The sequence below is a fragment of the Cnephaeus nilssonii genome (assembly GCF_951640355.1).
Source record: "Cnephaeus nilssonii genome assembly, chromosome: 2".
In the NCBI taxonomy this organism is placed as follows: domain Eukaryota; kingdom Metazoa; phylum Chordata; class Mammalia; order Chiroptera; family Vespertilionidae; genus Cnephaeus; species Cnephaeus nilssonii.
In genome coordinates this window covers 104,442,937-104,465,258 of record NC_137073.1, presented here as the reverse complement: position 1 = coordinate 104,465,258, position 22,322 = coordinate 104,442,937, and the positions used below count along the sequence as shown (strand labels likewise).

At 44.1% G+C, this 22,322-nt stretch overlaps 1 protein-coding gene across 1 annotated transcript in view; it reads right to left on the bottom strand.

Annotated features, from left to right (window-relative positions):
• Positions 1–1,865: 1,865 nt before the first annotated feature.
• HCN1 (hyperpolarization activated cyclic nucleotide gated potassium channel 1) overlaps positions 1,866–22,322 on the bottom strand; it is a 313,423-nt gene continuing 292,966 nt past the window's right edge. Inside the window, exons 7-8 of the mRNA XM_079800292.1 lie at positions 6,360–6,524; positions 1,866–2,915 (exon numbers count right to left, since the gene is read on the bottom strand). Of these exons, the coding sequence (XP_079656418.1) occupies positions 2,020–2,915; positions 6,360–6,524 (1,061 nt within the window). The 3' untranslated portion in view covers positions 1,866–2,019. The remainder of the gene's footprint in view (positions 2,916–6,359; positions 6,525–22,322) is intronic.

Sequence of the window (22,322 nt, the reverse complement as noted above, 5' to 3'; positions counted from 1 at the left end):
CGCCATCCTGTTACCAGCATGGTACTGATAACATTACATTGACTAGCATTGTTGATCCACACAAGCTGGGATCTGTCAGAAATTAAACACAATGACTCATATTGGTATTATAGATATTTTTTCCCACAAAAGGCATAACAGGCAGCATGGATCCATTTTAGAGTTTTTGCTTTTGTTTTGTTTTCTGTCTTTAGGTCTATCTGGGGGCCCTCCCCGTTTAATGTGGGATCTTGCTTAAGTTCTTCAAAGTGTCACCAGGGTCAAAAATACTGAAGACCTCCACTCTAGGCCATTCTCTCAAGTTGGGTTATTTACAGAAGTTGGTAACCAGGGATCCTCCAGTTGTGTTCCAGTCACCCGCCACGTTCCTGGGATGCATTAGGCACAAATCATTACTAAGGGACTCCCTTCAGAGGGAGAAGATGCTCCCGGATTATTGAAAGAGTTAAGGAAACAGACAAATAAACAAACAATGCTCACATTCAGTTCCACCCTGCTTTCCATCACCATGTCTAAACTTTTCTCAGCACTTTTAAAACAACACACTTCCTATCCAAGGCCCATGTTAACACCATATACCTTAAGATTTCCTAACCACTCAGTTACAATATACATAGAGCGAAGCTTGTGTTCCCAACAGACATGATGCTGCTATGAGCATTTCTTTCTTTAAATCAACACCACAGTAAACTACCAACTACAGTGAAGACAGGACACACGGGCAACTCCAAATCAAGCTGTGATTTACAAGTCATTATTTAAATAATAACAATAATAGTAATCATATTAAAAGAAAGTGAAAACCTCACTTCTAGTCTTAAGATAGAGTTCCATCCGAGTCAAACTTAGAGGAATTTTAAGATAGGCAATTAATAAAATTGGTATATTTTTCCAGAAACGAGAAATGCTGTAAGCCTTTCCCTACAATGACTGCTTTTAACCTATTCCTCCCCCCCCCCCGCCCCACAAAAAAAAAAAAAAAAAAAGCATGCAGGGGTATTTTCCAATGCTTGATTATGGCAAGAAGGAAGAAAAGTGATGGTTCTTGGTGTAATACACGCGATTTGTAGAATCGAGCATACAATTTTGCATAAAACATTGCAGGTTAAAATAACATTGTAGGTTGCAAGCCATTGCATTACAGTTGAATAATTGTCACAATTAGGTTTTGTAAAATTTAAAACTCTAGATTTTGAAGTGAAACAATAAAACTAAATTCTTAAGTGATGACTTTGACCTTCATTCAGCACAGAATAGCTATTTTTTATTTGGGCTGAAAAGATTATTTACAACTAACATGGATTGAGTCTTGGTAAAAGTCCAATAACACAGGAAGAGAAATATCCCCTCGCTTTCTGAATGAACAATGAACATGTTTGAGGTGAGAGATACTCCTAACACTGGCTGCTAGTCTCCTATGGGGCCAAGCATATACAACTGTTCTTTAACCTAAGTCAACATGGAAAGCACCAAATGACAATTTAGATCTATAAAACGGGATTTGCTATTCCACCCTCCATAACGAATGATTCACGACTTAGATGCAGAGACACAGCTAATGAAGGAGGTGTTGATTGGTGCCATTCAGTAGCTCATTTGAGCTGCCTTTTAAAATCAGGGCTTTGTTTGCATCGAATCCGAGAACTCTTCCTAAAATAGAGAAATACATATATCAAAGGAATTCAGGAAAAGCAGGTTAAAAATAAATAATCTTACAACAACATTTTAAATCTTTTTTAATGATTGAAAGCAAGGAAGACATATATAACACTGAATGCTAAACAAGTCTTTGAATTTCTCTTGGGATTTTAGATATATATATATTTAATAGTATATGTATATATATTTATATATATATATATATATATATATATATATATATATTACATTTTGCGTGTAGGCCAGAGCTGTCTAAAATATCTCTTCATAATAGGCTATAGGGATGTGTCAGGAGATAGAATAAAATAAGATCTGAGAATGTTCTCGGTTTAGTCGAGTCTGTGTGGCAATCGGCAGGGATCATAAATTTGAAGAAAACCGTGGCTTTTCGGCCTCTGGGTCTGTTTTTAAGACGGAGGAAGGCTCTTTCTGAAGAGGGGCCGCGGGCGGAGGGGGTGCGGGCGGGACTCCCCGGGTGGGGGGGATGGCTCCCGATGACATCTGTCGGAACAGGGTCACCCTCTGGGGGACGGTGCCCCGGCCCGCCGCCTGCAGGCTCCCGCCGTGGACGGCTGGCGCGGGCTGAGGGATGGAGGCCAGGGACTCGCCCACAGTGGGGTGCGGTCTGGAAATCGGGGTGGACGCCTCGTGGGGCAGCGAGGGCTGCGAGGCCGAGAGGGGCCGGACCTCCCGGGTCAGGCTGGCGTGGTGCAGGGCCTGCGTGCTCTTGTGCACGTCGGCTTTGGGCGTGGAGCTGCCGCTGGGCTTCGGGGGCTGCGGGGGCTGCTGCGGGGGCTGCGGCGGCGGCGGCGGCGGGGGCTGCGGCGCGGGGGGCGGCGGCGGCTGGTGCACCAGGGACAGCTGGGACGCCGTCGGGGAGGCGTAGTGGAAAGTTCGGGCGGCCAGCGGGCTCTGGACCGGCGGGCTGCAGACGGCCGTGGTGTAGGAGCAGGGCGAGAGGATGGCCGAGGGCTGCGGGGTCTGCGTGCCGGGGCTGGGGGAGTGCAGGTTGCTAGGCGACAGGCTGGACGCGGGGTACACGGGCGGCGACTGGGTCCTCAGGCGGGAGGTGGGCGTGGCAGCGGAGGAGGCGGCGTTCAGGGCCGGCATCTGCGGGTAACTGATCGGAGCGATGGCCTGCACCATCTCCCGGTCGTGTTTCACGATCTGCTTCAGGATCTCGTTCTCCTGGTTGTTGAAAACACCAGTGTTAAGATCCTTCTGGAACTTTTGCAGAAGAATTGAATTTTTCTTGCCTGTCAGCGAAAGAAAAATAAGCGCTTAGAACGCCTACCCACGACAGGCGGCAACTCCGGGGGCAGTGGCTCCTGAAAGCAAGTCGGTCAGTGTGCCCTGGGGGGCGGGGGGGGGGGGGGGGGCTCCGAAGCCCAGTACTCACCTGCACAAACAGAAGCGGGGTCCTGCCCTGGGCGCTTCCTGCATCATTCTGGAAAAACCCCACCTCCCATCCAGGTCAAGTTGAAAAAACTGTAACGTGGCAAAAGCCATCTTACAGAAGAAATGGAGCAGTGTACAGGAGGGCTCCGGGGCAGAGCCGGGAAGAAAGTGGGTAGGTCTATTTTATTCACCTCACTCTTTGAGGCAGAGGGAGGGTGAGGACAATGTGCCCAAGAAAATGGGGCTCATGAGTAACAGGGCTGGGAAGGGAAAACAGCAAATGTGACATGGCTGTGTCATCCTCAACGAACCAGACACACCTGTCTCACGGGAATGCTGGACCCCAGTCCCTGGGCCTCACCCACTGCTCAGCCAGAAGCAGCATTTTACTGAGCTCCCCCCATGCACGTTCGAGAAGCGAAGGACGTTGTTTTCGACCAGTGTTTTCGACCAGTGATTCTCTACCCTACCTGCATATCAATCTCATCTCTGGGGCTTTAAAACACACGGAGTTCCATCTGTACTCTACCACTTAAGTCGGGATGAGCAGACTTGGGGTCCAGGTTTGGACACCGTAACAGCTAATTTCCCCCGGGGGATTTCTGCACAGCCCTCATTGAGGACCACGTCACAATCGTCCTCTTCTGAAAGGCTGTGAGGGTCTAGCAGGGGTCCTCAAACTTTTTAAACAGGGGGCCAGTTCACTGTCCCTCAGACCGTTGGAGGGCCGGACTATAGTTTAAAAAGAAACTATGAACAAATTCCTACGCACACTGCACATATCTTATATTGAAGAAAAAAAAACAAAACGGCAAAAACACCCGCATGTGGCCCGCGGGCCGTAGTTGGAGGACGCCTGGTCTAGAGTGTGGTGGGCTCTCAGCTCACTCCAGAACTCAGTCACCATAACCATCACCCCTCCTTCCTGCCGCGGTCTCCCCAGGGCTCTGCAGTTAACAGACATTCTGTGGCAGAATAACTACTAGCACCAGGAGTAGGCTGATGAAAGCGAGGGGGAAATCAGTGACTTTCCATGACATCATTCATACCCAGGTGAACATGGTAACTAAAAAGGGAATCAATTTGCCAAATCACTTAATGAAGTATGACATCTAAAGGGACAAGAAATATTTTTGAATGAAAATATATGCTAAAATTTACTCAATGCTGAGAAAAACAATCGTTTTTATTTTACTTTATTTTTGATCTTATTGATGTACAACTGACATACACATCCTATTAGTTTCAGGTTGCAATCATTTTAAATGACTGACAGAATGGATAGCTACCTATCTCTCCTTTCAGAATTGCCCTAACTTCCCAAAGAACAAACACCTCTAGGTTAGGAATAAATGTAAATACGAATTTAGCATATTTCCTTAACTAATTATAATATACATTTATAAGAAATGATGACAATTGAGAAGGATTGCATTTCTTTGCGACATTTCATAATCTAACATCTGTGACCTTGTGGAAAAATACTATGACTTTTATTGTACTGTTAGAATTTTGTAAGAATTAAAAATGCAAATGTTATTGCAAGCAACACTCTGTGGCAGATGATCGACACTGTCTGACACAATTTGAGCTTGCTATAGCAACAAAGTCTAACCTATTCTGGTGCTCTCCTCTATGAGACAAGCCGTTATACAGACTTAGACAGTGTTAAAAAAAATAATAATAATAAATAAATAAATAAATATGCAAATGTTTGGTGCTTACTAGCAATTTCATTGCCTATACTATTAATTACGAACCATGTCATGCAAACCTTTTTTATAAACATAAACTGCAATAAATTAGAGGAGAATGAAGCTGTATCAGATAAAGAGATATTTCCTATTGAAATAACCTAATTTTAATGCTTTCATTAAAGATGTGGAGCTGGTTTAGGAAAAGAATTTATATGCTCAGAAATTAGTCTCTAGTTCTACATGAACATTCATGCACCACAATGAGGGAAGTTATTTTCAAATTAAGTAAAGATGCTTAGAGGAGTACTCACTTCTTTGATGGGCACTATGCCCTGTTAAATCTCTACGCTGTCATTGTGAGTCTCTAAGATATGTGTTAAGTCTAATGGTAATATCCAAATGCTATCTTTTTTCTCCTGACCTAATTTCAGATCCTTATGCAGTCTGTTATCCTATTAACATTGGTGGAAGGAAAGGTGTGAAATGCAGCAGAAAAGTTCACATATCCGTACATCAATCACAAGTCCTTACCTTAATAAGAGTGAAGCAGTTGCAATACCTCTTTGCTTACTTTCAAGTGATCCCAACCCTATCTCCTTTGAGTTCATTGATTCCTTCAACCCACCCTACCTCTTGTCAATAAAATTCACTGTGCACCAGGTACTGTGGATGTAATAGTGAATTAGACATGATCTCTGCAGTTACAAAGCTTAGCATCTCTAGTGCAATTACAACACTAAAAGCAGTGCTGTGATGAAGGAACTTCCCGGGGATATGGGAGAACATACCTGGGTACTCAGCCTATCAGGGGGTGGGGTGTCTAAACTGAGAGAGGAAGACTAGTAGAGTTAAGCAGAGAAAAGGGGCAGAGCATGGTAGGATGGGGAGGAGTATCTGGGTGTGTAAATGAATGCATACTTCTGATGTCACAGTGTCCCAGCAGATCTTGGGAAGTTAACTGCAAGCCAATCTAATGTAACTTGACTATGGAAAGTATTCAACTCTTTAAACTAGTGTAACTAATAAGGCTAATTTATACATTTTTTATTTCAGAGCAGAGAAGACTAAAATAAATTGATATTTGCAAAGAGAAGCATCTATGTAGGACATTTCTAGCAAGGCTTTTTTTCTGCTTGAGTCTGCATTACAAATATTTCCAGAAGTTTCTACTGAGACAGTTATTTAACACAAATTCTCATTTCTTAATATAAGGATAAAATGTGAAGTTGAACCTTAAAATAATCCTTGTGGTAACTTTGGTTTGTAATGTAGACTCAGACATTGGCATTTTAAATTCTATTTTAATGCTATGTAGAGTTTTTATCATTGCTTTTTACCTGAAAATTCAAATTGTATTGGCATCACTGGGGAAATTGGATTGCGTAGCTAGTAAAAATAGAGATGAATAAGTAAACCTAGAACACTGAGAAGAAAAAGTTAGAGCCTCAGATCTTTCTAGAAATAGGGCTACAGCTAACTGCTACTTCTATGCGATTGAACAATCAATCTGTGAACTAGCATCTGGGACTGATGACTGCAAATATGTATCAGCCCACTAGATTAAAACTGAATTGTGCATAAAGAAGACAAAGCCAAAGAGAGTACCTATCCGATCTAGTCGGTCAATGGCCACCGTCTCAAAGGCTCTTCTCATCATCGGATATTCCTCCAGGACCTCATTGAAGTTGTCCACAGAAAGTGAATAAAGACGACAGTATGTGTCAGCTCGAACACTGGCAGTGCGGCGTCCCTTGGTCAGCAGGCAAATCTCTAGAAAATCAAGAAGGACAGATTTGTTTGGTCATTTTCTTTTAGAGGCCATTACAGCCTCCCCAAATTAAAGGTAGAATCTCCTGGTGTAAGAAACCAATGATTAGCAGCATCTTCTGTTTTATCAGCTAATTCCTTTTGACAATTAAAAGTATCCAATTGCCAACACTCAATCTTAAAATATTCATCTTCTTTTTTAAACAATTGAAGCTTTTGGCTCAAAGGGGATGCTGAGACATATTTATCTTTCCTCAGATCCCCATTCCATTCCCCTTGAAATAACAACAACAAAAAAAGAAGCAGGAAGGGAATACTAAATGCACAATAGAGTTGAAAACAGGAAGAAGCCATGCTGAGGTAGAAGTTTTTTTTATGAATTCTGGAAGTGAGGCAGAATGGTAAGAACTAGGAAAATTTCTTGGCACGTGGGATGGGGAAAGAGACAGCTGAACAAACTGGTTGAGCACTTTACAGCCAGATACAGAAGGTTACTGGGGTGGAAACCCTTGAGTGCCTGGCAAATGGCAAAACTGAGAAAACAAGAACTTTGCTTCCAGGGTGACCGTTCCTCCCCCCGTGCATTATGCACTCGTCCTGAGGTTTAGATAGACCCCCTGACTTTTATATCTCTGGTCGTGTGGTTTGGACCCTCCCCTGACCTTTCCTCCCCTGGAATATTGCTAGTCATGTGGTGTTAGAGCCCCCTTAGAGGAGAAATGGAGGCCAGAGATAGCCTCACAGGAACCCCATAGAAGTCCTCGCTTGACCACTCTCTTGAGCAATAAGCCCTAGAGCTATCATGTAGGCCTCAGTTGTTTTTCAGATCCAGGCCCAGAGAAGCAGCAAAGCCAGATGAAGTGATGCCATGGCTGACATCAGGACCAGCTGCGATGACTAATGGCCCCCTACTTTGTAAATGTCAATTTATTTTAATAGACACCATGATCCTGAAAGGACACACCTAGGAAAGCTAATAAATATAATACTGAGATCCTTCCTTGAGACCTCCAGATAAAAGCCCTCAAGACCAAGGACACAGTGCATGCATCCTCTTTGAAGCAAGTCCACTGGTATCTCCTTTTTTGAGTGTATTTTACTTCCTTTTCTCTTAAACTCTAAGCGTTTCGGTGAGACTTGCAACCAGGGGAGCAGCCGGCAGTGGCAGCTCATCCTAGGCTAACCCCCTGAACCTGTCTCCGAGGCCCCCTTTTCTTTGACTTTTCACTGAGCTAACAGCAGCCCTGCCTTGGCTCACTTCTGCCTCTGCGACATTTACCTCTCGGTGAGTCCATGCAGCCCAGCCTGGCTCACTTCTTTCCTATGTTTCTAGAGAACCAAGGCAGAGCACCACCTCCACTTTCTCCTGTTATCTCTTCTTTCATAATCCCTTTCTTTATTTCACTATCGCCACCTTTAATAAACATGTTCTCAAAATCATCTGGACTCATGTTGTGAAATCATTCTTGTACAAAGTTAAGAACCCACACACTAGGCTGGCCTCCGCTTGGGTTGCCAGGGAGCGTGGCCAGCCTGCAAACCACCACAGGCTCCTCGCTCAGGCCGCCCCATGCCCCAAGGGAACCCCACCCTGATCCGGGACACCCTTCAGGGCAAACCAGCTGGCCCCCACCCATGCACAAGGCCTCTATCCTATCTAATAAAAGAGTAATATGCAGATTGACCATCACTCCAACACACAAGATGGCTGCCCACATGTGGTCAAAGATCCTGCCCCCATGTGGACACAAGATGGCCACCACAAGATGGCCAACAGGGGAGGGCAGTTGGGAGGCACCAGGCCTGCAGGGGAGAGCATTTGGGGAGGGATCAGGCCTGCAGGGAAGGGCAGTTGGGGGGGGGGACCAAGTCTGCAGGGGAGGGCAGTTAGGGGTGACCAGGCCGGCAGAGGAGGGCAGTTGGGGGGGACCAGGCCTGCAGGGGAGGGCAGTTAGGGGTGACCAGGCCTGAAGGTGAGGGCAGTTGGGGGCAAACAGGCTGGCAGCAGAGCAGTTAGGCATCAATCAGGCTGGCAGGGGAGTGGTTAGGGGGTGATCAGGCTGGCAGGTGGAAGCGGTTAGGGGCAATCAGGAAGGCAGGCAGGTGAGCAGTTGGGAGCCAACAGTCCTGGATTGTGAGAGCGATGTCTGACTGCCCACCGGGATCGAGCCTAAACGGGCAGTTGGACATCCCTCACGGGGTCCCAGATTGGAGAGGGTGCAGGCTGGGCTGAGGGACACCCGCCCCCCCGTGCACGAATTTCGTGCACTGGGCCTCTAGTATCCTACATAATAAAAAGGCAATATGCAAATTGCATCACTCCGCTACGCCCACGATTGGGCCGGCTGGAGGCGCGGGGGGCGGGACTCAGGGTGGCCGATTGGCTGGCAGTAGGAGCGGGGGGCAGGGACTCGCGAGTCCCCGTTCCTCCCGCAGGCCTAAACGGCTGGCGCTGTGGGCGGCAGAAGACGCCGGTGGCGGTGGTGGCCGATTGCGTGGCTGCCGGCACCAGTTTTCCGCCAGCACCAGTTTTCCTCTGGCCACCGCCCCCCATCGGAGTGCCTCCCAAGTCCCGCCCTCAGCCTTCAGGAGGCGCTTCGATCAGGGGTGGCCAGACGAAAACTGGTGCTGGCGGAAAACTGGTGCTGGCAGCCAGGTGAAGGAAAGTCTATTGCACGAAACTTCGTGCAACGGGCTTCTAGTTTCCAATAAGATCAGTATAAAATTTTTATTCCATATGCACTGAGGGTGTCCTATTTAAATAACTTCTAGGGAGAACTCTTCATTGAAACATAGCTTCCCAAAATATCCTATATAATAAAGTGGTAATATGCAAATTAACCCTCACACCCTCACAAGATGGCTGCCTACGACCAGGCTGGAAGGGGGGTTAGTGAGGCATGAACAAATGACTGAACAAGCAGGCTGCGTGGGATAACCAGGCTGGCAGGGGGGTTAGTGAGGGATGACCAAATGACTGAACAGCAGGCTGTGTGGGGCAACCAGGCTGGCGGGGTCCCATGAGGGGTGACCAGGGCAGCAGAGGGGGGGCCTTGGGGGTGACCAGGCCAGCGGGAGGGGGGGCAATAGGCGACCAGGCTGGCAGGGGGGGCAGTTAGGGGTGAATAGGCCAGCAGGGGGGGTGCAGTTGGGGGCGATTAGGCTGGCAGGGGGGGCAGTGAGGGGCGACTAGGCTGGTGGGGGGGCAGTTAGGAGAGACCAGGCTGGCAGGGGGGGCAGTTAGGGGCAATCAGGCTGGCACACAGAGGCAGTGAGGGGCAATCAGGCCTGCAGCAGGGGGCAGTTAGGAAAAACCAGGCAGGCAGGCAGGTGAGTGATTAGGAGCCAGTGATCCAGGATTGTGAGAGGCATGTCTGGCAGTCCAACATCCCCTGAGGGGTCCTGGATTGGAGAGGGAGCAAGTTGGGCTGAGGGACACACCCTCACAAGATGGCTGCCTACGACCAGGCTGGCAAGGGGGTTAGTGAGGAATGAATCAATCAACAAATGTAAAGCAGAATGACTTATACCAGGGTTGAAATATTCTTCATAAAATGAGGTGCTCACATCTGAACACAACATTCCAAATAGCCATATCATTTTGAGGAGTTTTGACCCTATCCACCAGAAGTCACATTGCTCTTATCATTTATCTATTATAGATTATGAATTTGCTTAATACATTACTGTTTTATATTGTTGGATATGTAAATGTCTCCATTAAGGTTTATACATTCCACTCTTTAACCTCTCATCCCTTTCCCTACCTTAAGAGGTCTGTGTCTTAAAATTCCATTGTGACTTCTTCAAGTGTCTAATGTCCACATATGATCACCTTTACACACTACTATCTATAAACTGTTATCTACTATATATTTATAGGGCTTGTCCTTGGCAAGTTAAAATACTTGATGGACTATCCCAGGAATTCTGAGAAGACCTTTTGAGCAGGTAGGAAACATTGCTAGCCCCATGCTGGCCATGTGATAAAAAGAAGATTAAAGAGGACCTGTTAAGCAACTGGAACAGAAATCACACAAAAATATCAAAGCTAAGAAGGGTAAGAGCATGGTTTCCCTACTTCTATCCAACTCTAAAAATCCACCAGACTACTACAAGCCTTTCCTTTTGATTTTACGTCTACCAACACTCAACTCTTTAAAAGTTAATCAAACACTTTGAATTATAAATGCCTTTAAAAAGCAGCCAGCTTTTAAAAAATTCATCAAATGAATTCAGCTCTTAGATACCTCAAGTGTGTGTGTGTGTGTGTGTGTGTGTGTATGTTCTGAAGTAATATCATGACAGCTTTGTTTTCCTATGTGGTTTAATATGCTTACCCAAAACGAAAAAGGAAAGTACAGCAGAAATAATAGTCTAAATAGAAAATATATTCACTAGGTATTTCTGAGGTGAGTCTACTACAGAAAAAAAAAAAAAAAAAAAAAAAAAGTCTCCCCAATTTTTCTCTGGCTTTCTCTTTTTCTTCATTACACACATACGTATGCACATTCACGCATGAATAATAAAATGGAGATTTAAGTAGACATTTCCTTGGTTTATTTAATGTAAAAGTTAATGCTCAACTGATTCAGACTGGATTCTTTAGTGCAGCATTTCCCACACTTTAATATGCATAAGAATCACCTGGGTATGTTGCTAAAAACACAGATTAGGATATAGTTAGTCTGGAATGGGGCCCGAGACTGCGTTTCTAGCTGGTTCTTAGGTGATGCCAAGGATAGGCTTTTTTTGTAAATGAAAAGTTGCAGTTGCCAGACCTACATCTACACCAGGTTTCCTTGTTTAAGAGAAATTGGGAAAAGGTGGCAAAAAGAAATGGAAATTAAGTGACAGTAGGAATTTAAGTCAACAAATGGTTTTACTGTAACCAGCACCTTGGAAGAAAATATGAGGATACAAAATAAATGAAAGCACACTGACTGATCCTGTCTCACAGAGTTTACAATTTATTAAAAATTCAAGCCTATCTTACATAATAAAAAGGTAATATTTAAATTACCATCACTCCGCTACACCCACGATTGGGCCAGCGGGTGACACAGGGGGCGGGACTCGGGGTGGCTGGGGTGGTGATTGGGCCGGCAGGACGCTGAGCTCGCGTTGCCAGCGGCAACGCGATCTCAGCGTCTGCGCCATGGCTGTGCTGCGGCACAGACGGGCCTCTGGGGCAGCGAGCCCACGTTTTGGAGGTTTGGAGGCAGCGGGGCGGGGGGGGGGGGGAGGGCGGGCAGCGCGGCTCCCCGGGGAGGAGTCTGGCGGCAGTTGGGCCGCAGGAGCATGTGGCGGCGGCCCCAGCCTTCCTGGGTGGGAAGCAAAGGCAAGACCCTGGCCTGGGCTCCGGCCGCAGGAGGACCACGCCCCCGCCCTGCCTAGCCCTAGGGGCCCAGGGACTTCGGAGCTGCCAACCAGTGGACAGACAGCTTACACGTGCATGATTAAATCATGCACTGGGCTTCTAGTTATATATATAAAAAAAGATTGAGAATAATTTCAAAGCTAAACTGTCTGCTAGTGACTTGAATGTTGATTAAAATCTTAAAGTCCAGATAATACAGCATTCATCATAGTACAGTTCTGTACACCTGTGGTGGCATGAAGGGCTTGGCGTGGTTCGGCTCTGCGGGAAGTGTAGAAGTTGCATTGCTTCGCCATGAGGATGGAGAGAACAGGAAAAGAGGAAGTGCGGGGAGGAAGATAGAGTGAAATAGGATCCTGAGCATAGGCTCAGAGAAGAGTTTGGGAAGGGGTTTCATGGAATTGTAAGAACAGCAGCCTCAGGGTCACAGAAGCTTGATAAGGCATAGCGAATATTCCTCCATGAATAAGTAGTCTGGTCTTGATCTGCCGTGTCACTGCAAGGCTCTTCAGGAGGGAATTTGTGCCTCTGAGGAAAGGAGGTCATGTGGAATGCAGTGGGTGTTCTAGCCCTTTAAGTATTGCGCTGTATATGGGAAAGGCACTCCACCTCTCTTTCCCTAGGCCAGTGATGGGCAACCTTTTGAGCTTGGTGTGTCAAACTTCGCCAAAAAACTGAGCATAACTCGGGTAGTGTGTCACTTTGAGGAAAAAACATTATTTCGCAAATGTTTCATCCTTGGCATGCGGCCACCTCAGCAGCCGCGTGTCATCAGAAATGGCTACGCGTGTCAGTATTGACACACGTGTCATAGGTTTGCCATCACTGCCCTAGGCGGTAAATGTGTTCTCTTTCAAATCTTTTGCTTTATGACACAAGAATATCAGTTTACTGTTGGCTTGTAAAATGAACTGAGAGGGAGGTTCTTAGTAGTTAAAATACAAATTTGTAAAGGTTTGTGTAGGGAGCTGTTATAGGGTTAAGCCTCGGACTGACTTGCTGGCAAAGTTACAAACAAGTCCCAGCTTGGAGGGTACAGTCCTCTAAGCATAATTAAGCTTGATCTTGTGACTGCTCCCTAGATCTTTCCTGGGTAGCTAATGGGCTGTGGGAGGGGCAGCAAGTGCTACCAAAACAAGTGAGACTTACAAGAACATTGTAAATTACCTTGTTTGCCCCTGACTATAAATAAAGCATCAGTTTTGCAGTCTGGATCTGTTCTGTGGCCTCAGCAAGGCACAGAAGATCCACCTAGACCCAGCTTATTCTCTTGTCTGTCTTTTTCTTCATCCTTCACTGGCCCTCCCTCAGGCTTGCCGGACCCTTGGCTGTGCTGGCGCGGCCCAGTTTGGTAATATTTGGGTACAAGGCGATGGGGAGTTGTCTGATATAAAGCTTAGCACCCAGAACAAAAGTGTTCTCTTTGAAGAATCACTGTAAAAGAAATTTCAAAAGAACTTGAAAGGTAATGAGGCATCTGTGATTGTGAACCTAGACATTTAAAAAAATCACCAGAGATATCTGTCCTGTGAGTCAGAACTTCAGTTTGTATAGAGTCTCAAGTATATCATATACTAGTATTAATAAGCAACAATAATCTAGCTGGGCCAGCATGGCTCAGTGGTTGAGTGTCAACCTATAAACCAGGAAGTCACAGTTTGATACCCGGTCAGGGCACATGCCTGGGTTGTGGGTTTGATCCACAGTGTGGGGCATGTAGGAGGCAGCCTATCAATGATTCTCTCTCATCGTTGATGTTTCTATGTCTCTCTTTCCCTTCTTCTATAAAATCAATAAAAATATTTGAAAAACAAATAAACAAAAACAATAATCCAAATCAGTAATTAGTTTAGTTAATAGCACAATTAATTGAGGTAAAATGTATTAAGGGATAATAATGAAAAGGGAAATATCTTACAGAATATCTCTGCTTGTATTATCTTATTCTGAATGAACTAAATTTTGAGAAAAGACTAATTTTGAAATAAGGTTCTATCAACAGTCCTACAGACAAATCCAACCATCAAATTTTTTTACTGCTTTTTGTACTGAGTTAAGAATAGTTTCCACATATTTAAGGTTTCTAAAAAATAAATATAAAGACATATGTGGTGGAGACCATACATGGCCCACAAAGCCTAGAATATTTACTCTCTGGTCCTTTACAAAAAATATGGTTTAAATGGATTTCTTCCTCTTCCACATAGATGCCCTTTAGGTTGTCCTAATCCTGGAGGAGGAGGGAGGACTTTCTCAGCTAGGGCTCCTCATGTGGACCACAACACACAGAAAATCATTTCAGTGGTGATGTTCTGAATTCTCACAAGGCTGGTACATCAGCAGTACCAGGCTAGATGCATAGGTGCTAAATCAATACATTAATTATAATATATACTTCAAGACAATAGGGCTTAATTCCCTCTTGGATCTGGTTCCGAAGGGCTGGGGAGTAATAAACTAAATTGGGCGAGGAATAAGTCAATTATAGGAACAAAGATGGACTCTTACAATTTTTGTGAGAATTTCTGTTTATGAGGCTAGTGGATCACCTTTTCTGCTCTTGTGCTAGTGCCAGCTTTCCGAAGGAAAATTAATTTTCCTAATGGATTGTGAACCAGAGTCATGTTAATCTTCATCCTGCAAACAGAGTATTGATGCTCCTGGACATTTGCAAGCTGCCTGTCCCACAGGCTCTCAGTCATGAATTCCACAAAGAGCTGCTGGACAAACATATGCATTAAACAATTGCAAGTGTGGCAGATGCTGGTGATGCACTTGCAAACAAAATGTACTAGTATATGACCCTTGCATTTTTAGAATGTATAGTCTAGCAAGCCCAAGACCCAAGTCATCTCTTATTCCCTCTCACCTTCATCCTTGCAAACTTGCTTTATCTACATTCGCTATCATGCTAAATGGCATTTCATTCAACAAAAGAGAACCCTCCCTTTCTCCTACTCTCCATAAGTAGCTGGACTGTAAATTCCATGGATCCTTCTCCATTGGTATCTTTTCTAATCCTTTTCTGGGGATTGGATTTAATCATCATAATTTGATATCTAGGTTATTTTAAGACCCTCCTGCCTATTTGCTTACACAGATGCCTCCCTCTGTGAGAATACTTATTCCTGAACATACATTTGCTCATTCCATTCCTCATTTTGAAAACCTTCAGTTCTTGCCCATTACCAGCAGGAAGGAACCCTAATTTCTTGCAAAGACATAGACCTGGATTCACTGCCTCCACAGTGATCCTGCCTTCCTCCCACGCCACATTCCAAACATCCGGAGTGCTGTGTGTGCATTTCCCCAAACCAACACACTTCCCTGGACCTCTGCTTTGACACTCACTGCTCCTTCCATCTGGAATGCTCATCCAACAAAAGTCCCCTCTTCCGCTGCCTCCTACTCAGCCATCAGAGCTCAAGCTAGGTGTCACCTCCTTCAGAGATGTTATTTTTATGGACAGATTCCTACATCTTAAGTTGCCGTGATTTTATCTTATGCTCCTAATGCATTGAGTTCTCATGATCTGCGTGTCTACTTGACTTTCTACATGGTTACTTTCTTGAAGACATACTGATTACAGGACACAGTGACTGGCATATAAAGTCTCCATAAAGCTCGTTGAGTAAGAAACATTAATCAAAGCATGGACTGTTAATATTTAGTTGATGCCTATATTAGTTATAACATAATCTATACTTATAAAAGGGTAATATGCTAATTAGACTGGGTCGACCAGACATCTTCCGGTCATCCAGTCCTCCTTCTGGACAAAGCCACAGTGGTGGGGGCCGAGGTAGAGGCGGTTAGGGGCGATCAGGCTGGCAGGGGAGCAGTTAGGGGCGATCAAGAGCAGGGGAGGGTAGATTGGGTCTATCAGGCCGGCAGGGGAGGGCAGTTAGGTGGTTAGGGGCTATCAGGCAGGCAGGCAGGTGAACAGTTAGGAGCCAGCGGTCCCGGATTGTGAGAGGGATGTCCGACTGCCAGTTTAGGGGTTGGGCCTAAACCAGCAGTCGAACATCCCCTGAGGGGTCCCGGATTGGAGAGGGTGCAGGCCAGGCTGAGGGACCCCGCCCACCCCGTGCATGAATTTCATGCACCGCGTCTCTAGTCCATATATAATGTTAATGCCTAGTATATAATAGGTTGAAAATGATTTTTATGTCAGTAGATCAATTAGTACGCTATCGATATGGAATAGGGAAGCAAATGATGAATGAGAAACAGAACATTTTGTTTATGGGCCTATATGTGTATGGGTGTGGTTATTTTGACACACATGATAGAAAACCTATAAAGCCCTGAGCAAGGGACCAGAATTACAAAGTTTAAGAAGATTCAGTCCAGTAGGCAAGCACAGATGATTTCATTGTAAAATACTTTAAAAAAGAGAACAACTGAGAATGCGCAAGAGAGAGGAGATAGTGCATGACAGCAAGGGCCAGGCTGCAGGTTCAGAGCAGGCTTATTGGAGGAGAACATTTGAAGAGTAGTTCAAGGCAGAAAGTTAAGTAGAGGAGAGAAAAGTGTTTGCCACCTGTGAAAATGTTACCATCTGTCTATCAGCTTTGACTATGAGATCTACCTAGAGAATTTCACTGGAAAAGGATGTTTTTCAGAGTTATTATAGACCTTGAGAGAATGGAAAGATGTTGAAAGACAGGGCCAATGGCTCTGAGCACACCACCCTCAGGCAAATATTTACTAAACAGATACATAGGTGTTTGTGAACATGCTGATAGAGAAAGAGACCACTGCAGCAAATGAATGCTTGATTTGTGCCTGCATCCACTTTACCAAAGCTAGTCTGGCATTATACACATAAACACCCACACAGACATATATAATTATTTATGCCTCGCAACCGCCCTGCAAAGTGAGAATTATCGTTTTTTTAAACAGACTACTGCACTCAGCTAAAAGAATTCGATTAACCTACTTAAAGCTAAATAACTAGTTGGTAATAGGGCCTTCATTCAAGCCCCAGTCCCTGTGAGTTCACTCTTATTCCAGCAGGACCCCCCAACCACCTTCCTGGTATTGTCTTGGGCGGATGAAAATGTTCCCCGTAAAGAAAAGAGACTACTTTATTCCACTGGAAGCCCTTTCTTTCCCAACGAACATTTGCAAAACGTCTTTGAGGAAGAAGACTGCGTTCGAATACATTGCTGCAAGGATGAAAATTAAGAGGAACCAGAAACAAAAATACATTCAGTTGATAGCTACGCAGGAGCCAAGCCATCCAAAGCCCAGCTCGGAGCCGGAGCATCTGTGCAGGAAACGCTTGTGTTAACAAGTCCGACTGTGTTTCCCAACTCCGCCAGCCCTTCCCCTTGGCTCCCGCAGAACCCAGTTTACAGAACACATCAAGCGGCGGCTTCTTGCTGAGAGGCGCTGAACGCTGCTTTAATTTCGCAGCCGGGGGCTGGTGCTTCATCATGGACCAGGCACATGAAACTGTGTGCGCTGGGAAGGCCGCAATGCCGGCCAGATGGCAGTTTCTCTGCAGAGGAGAGACCTTCAAGTCACACCGTTAAGTCTGCGAACCGTTTGATGGCACACTCATTCGTTTGGAGGGATGGAGGTTTCTTTATCTCTCCTAAGTGCTCTTCCTTCTTTCCTGTGCCCGATAAGAGTGATGGGTCCATTTCAGGTGGAAAAAACAATCTAGGTCAACCTTCAATCTCTCACACTCTGAGCGGGACTTCCAGAAGTTTCTATCCATAACAGAAGGGAAAATCGACTTTCCAAGTGCACAGTGAGGGTCACGCTTTACTTCGGGATGAACTAGATAATCACAGACCATCAGCAGTGGGTTTCCTGAGGTGAAGAAGCCAAAGCGGCTCCATGTTATTTCTCTCCTTCCATTTGCCACTCCTGTCCCAACGTTTACCTGGCACACTGCTGTTCAGTTTTACAGCTCAGCTCAGATGTGACTTTGTTCCTCCATCCAAGAACTTTATATTTTGGTCTCAAGGTGTCAGGTACCATTCTAGGTGTCTCAGGTGTAAGATGAGTTCCTTACTCTCGTGGAACTCACATTCTAGGAAGGACATAGAAAACCTTACCTAACTACACTTGAATAATGGCACCTGCTACAGGAAAATAAAACCCAGGGAACATATCAGAGGGATAGTGCACGTCTAGAACATGATACCCATAGGATTACTGATGTATAAGGCCTTTTTTTTTATCTGTTTGAATCATTTTTTTGTTTATTTAATGATTAGGTTTTTTCAAAGATTTTCATTTCCTCAGTTGAAAATGTAGCAATTCTGAAGCTCTGATTTCAATAGCAAGTTCTACACTGATAATCCTTCACAACCGCATCCTCTCCTCGGTGCTGTTTTAGCAAATTCTAGTCCCATTCCTGGCAATGCCCTAAGTTACCAATGAGGACCTTTTGTGAGAATGGCATACCCACGCCTTCAGACTCACTGGCAGAGTCAAACCTCGGAGGACCTTTTTCACGGAATAATCACTTCTTTCTTTGCTGTGCCGTTCCTCCTTTCTTCTCCCTGGCTGCTCAGGGCCTCCGGCATTTGGTTCAGGCACAAGCGGACCAATGACACAGCAAATGCAAAGCACTGAACATTAAATCCAAGACATCATTCTAAAATGTTGTCCTCTGGGCTGGAAATGAAATCTCCCCTCCCCTGATGCCATTTGTTTGTCTCGTTTTCACTCTTCTGATATCACTATGGACTTCTCACTCAGAAGCTGGTGGGAGTTAGGTTTATTCTTAGGTATTTCCAACACCCTAAACATATTTTAAAAATATGGAATTCCATATAAACATCTGTGGCTCTTTTCAGCTTTCAGTTACTAAGCTTCTTATTCATTCCTGTGGTCCCTGAGAAAAAATCTCAAGTTGTTATCTGAAAAGGTAACCAAGACCAATTATCACCAGTTTCTCCTCTCTTCACAGGTTTAGAGACACAAGGGCTTGGTTCAAAGAAGTCCCAACTAATGAAGGTAGGGATGCTGATTGTTTTTCCTAAAACAATACACGCCCTCCAGCAGACCTTCAAGGTATAAGTCTCCATCCACATGGTCATTATGACAAATGAGTGATTTCCAGGGGCTCCGAAAACCAGACCCGAGCTAGGACTTGTAGCAACACTACACAGTTCTCTTACTCTTAAGGCACCATGCACCATCAATTCCCATCTTTTCAGATAAACTCTCGTTATTGCTTTGGGAAGACATACAAAAGGCAAATTTAAGGTTTGACACAACACATAGTTAAGAAACTTAATAACACCTAAGGTTTTAGGCAACTGTAAACTTTTACTGGATAAAGTTCAGATTTATAGGGGAGAGGTTATGATTAAGTTTTAAAATTTACTTTGCTGGTTGCTCAAGCAAGAATACGTTCTGTAATAAAAGCCCAAGATGCACAATGACACTTTCAGAATGCATTGGCTCAAGTAGAGTCATTCCCCCTAATTTAGCTTGCCTGGAATTTTCCATTCACGATTATCTGCCCAGAGCATAAGCATTGTGAAGTCCTAGAGTACATACTATTCTTTTCTTCAACATCCTCTGTCCTTCCTCAGTGGATCTTATTGAGGCTTAAAGAGACCCAGTCTGTAAGAAATTAATCTCCATCTACACAGTACACTATCTTGGTAACGCTGTGTCACACAAGGCAAGGATGTGATCAGGCACCTGTGTGTTTCATTTAACCCAAAAAAAAGTCCAATCAGAAAGATCAGGCTCAGGATGATACAATGATTAGATGAAGTCCCTTCTCTCCCTCTGAACTGTGCATTATAGCAGACGCCCTAGCACTAAAGGCACCGACACAAAAAAAACAACTGCGCCAGGTCCAAGATTCTCAGCAACGAGGAATCAACATTTGTCTGGATCACTTCCGTTCTAATTAGAGAAGAAAAAGGGGAGATGAATAGAAAACAATATATGAAAGTATTATTCTGGTTTCTCTCTCACTGGAAAATTTATAATGATAATAATAATGATATCTTCACCTATTTCTATTGTTTCTTTACAAAGATAACCTACTAGGAATTTCAAGCCTAAATATTTATATTGTATTCTCTCTTCCAACTTGTAACAGTACATGCACAAACACGTACATTATGCATATAGAACTGATTTCAGTATTTAATTCAGTATTTAATTAGTATTTTCAGTATTTAAATAACTTCAGATTTCATTGTTCCAATAGTTCCAGTTTTTTGTTGAGGCAGGATGAATTGGTGGTTGTCCTATAGTTACAAATATCTTATAAACTCCCAGAAAATGAGAACTGTTAATGTGCTCATTGTAAGTCCTTACAACAGGAAAGTAAGTACTGAATTAGTAAGTGAACCACTGCATTGTTCAATGAATTCAATTAAGATTTCAAATGCTATTTCTCTACAGAGTCTGATATTTGTTTGACTTTAATTAATGTTCTCATTCATGTCCAGTATAACTGCATAAGTGGGAGTGGCTGTTAACTGACTTCCTAGCATCAAGAATATTTAGCCACATCTTTGGAACCTTCCATTCCTTTCTTTGGGGCACACATACATATCCTAGCAGAGGGGACCATTCATGATATGCCACTGAAATGTCACTGTGTTGTTAATGTGCTTCTTGCCACATACAGTATGTATGTGGGACAAGGAAACTGTTAAAAGACTTCTGGCATTTGAAATTGCTGAGGATATTCCAACATTTCCTTAAATGTATTATACCTACACAATAGGTGATGAGAGGCAATTTAAAGCACCAAAATTATTTCCACTTCAGTATCTTTTTGATGAACTATTCTGACCAGCAATTTGACTCTTTCCTACTAAGTAAATCCAACCGTGGAAAGACCTATCTCCATGGATAATAGACAGGTCAAGACAGTCACACTTAATTGGAGTGTTACTAAATTCAGATTGTTTAACAACAGGCTGAAATAAGTTATGTGTGTTTATATGTGCACAATGTCTTTCGTAATTCAGTCGAAGAGGAAAGAATCCTTGTTTTCTGAAATGCCATGAAGAAACATCACAGGTGAGAAGTTACAAAACCTGCACCTGCTGCGGTAGGAAGACCAGTGGCCAGAGGTGCTGGCCCACCTGTCACCGCGGAGCTCTGGGGCCCAGGCAGCTCTCGGCCCTCGTTTGTACAAGGATTCGATCCCTCCTCGTTCTAAATGTTACAAGAATGTTTCTGAATAATTTAGTTCTTAAAAGCATATGTTTGCTCTTCCATTTCACTGGATTTTGGAAATTGATATTCGAAATGCTAAAGATTATATATTTTTGCAGCTATTTAAATCTAATATGGTGTTATATCAAATATGTAAAATTAGTTAGTACAACGTCTGGCACATTAAGCATGAGTTACTTGGAGAATTTGGACAATCCTACGTGCTATTTCTTGGCGGTGGTGTTTGTACACCCACACTCATGTGTATAAAGTGAGGAAATGAGAATTTTCAGAGGTGAGATGATCCTCAATTTAAAACATTTTGAGATTACTTAGTCTACCCCAGCCTTCACCACTCATGTACATTGATTTTGAGTGAATTCCATTGCTACTGGGCTCAGACTAACACTGACTCAGGAGATACACAGATGGACACATTCTCCAGCGCTGAATTATTTGATGTGAGCACTGCATCAATAATGCCTCAATAATGTCTTTTTTTAAAATCCTCACCCAGGCATATATTCCATTAAATTTTTAGAGAGATAGAGGAAGGGAGAGAGAAAGAAACATCGATGTGAGAGAGAAATATTGATCAGTTGCCTCCAGTATGGGGCCTGAGCTGGGAATGAACTCACAACCCTTTGGAGTATAGGACAACACTCCAACCAACTGAGCGACCTGGCCAGGGCCTCAGTAACATATTTAGGCGTACCTGCTGCTCTGTACTACACCAGCCCCTATGCCTCAATTACTACTAACATCGCCTCACAGACCGTGCCCCAGGTGCTGTGCTGAGCACTTTATGTATGCTAGAATCTCTCAGTCCTCTTGGCAAGCCTGAGGAGGTAGGGATTAGAATCCTGATTTGACGGATGAGGAAACAACAGCCTCTCAGATCTAACTCTGACAACCACACCCTTAACTGTATCTTCCTGTCACACTTTGAAGAACTTCACAACCCGCCCCTGACACTTTCTATTTTTTTCACTACCCTTCAAAAGTGAGTTGTAGTTCATTTTTTTCCCAAGAGGACATGAATCATCTTAAACACAACCTGCCCCCAATTCCTTTTTAAAATCTAGGGTCTTGTCCTTAGAAAACATCCTCAAATATACAGCCTTCTTAAAAAATAATATGGCTTTTAGAATAGGCAAGAATTCATTTTAGATGCTCAGCAAACTTTAAAAGAAGCAAGCTGGCAAAAAGGCTTTTACCACCCATGCAGAATCACGGAGCTGGAAGGCTGTAGAGGTTCTAGC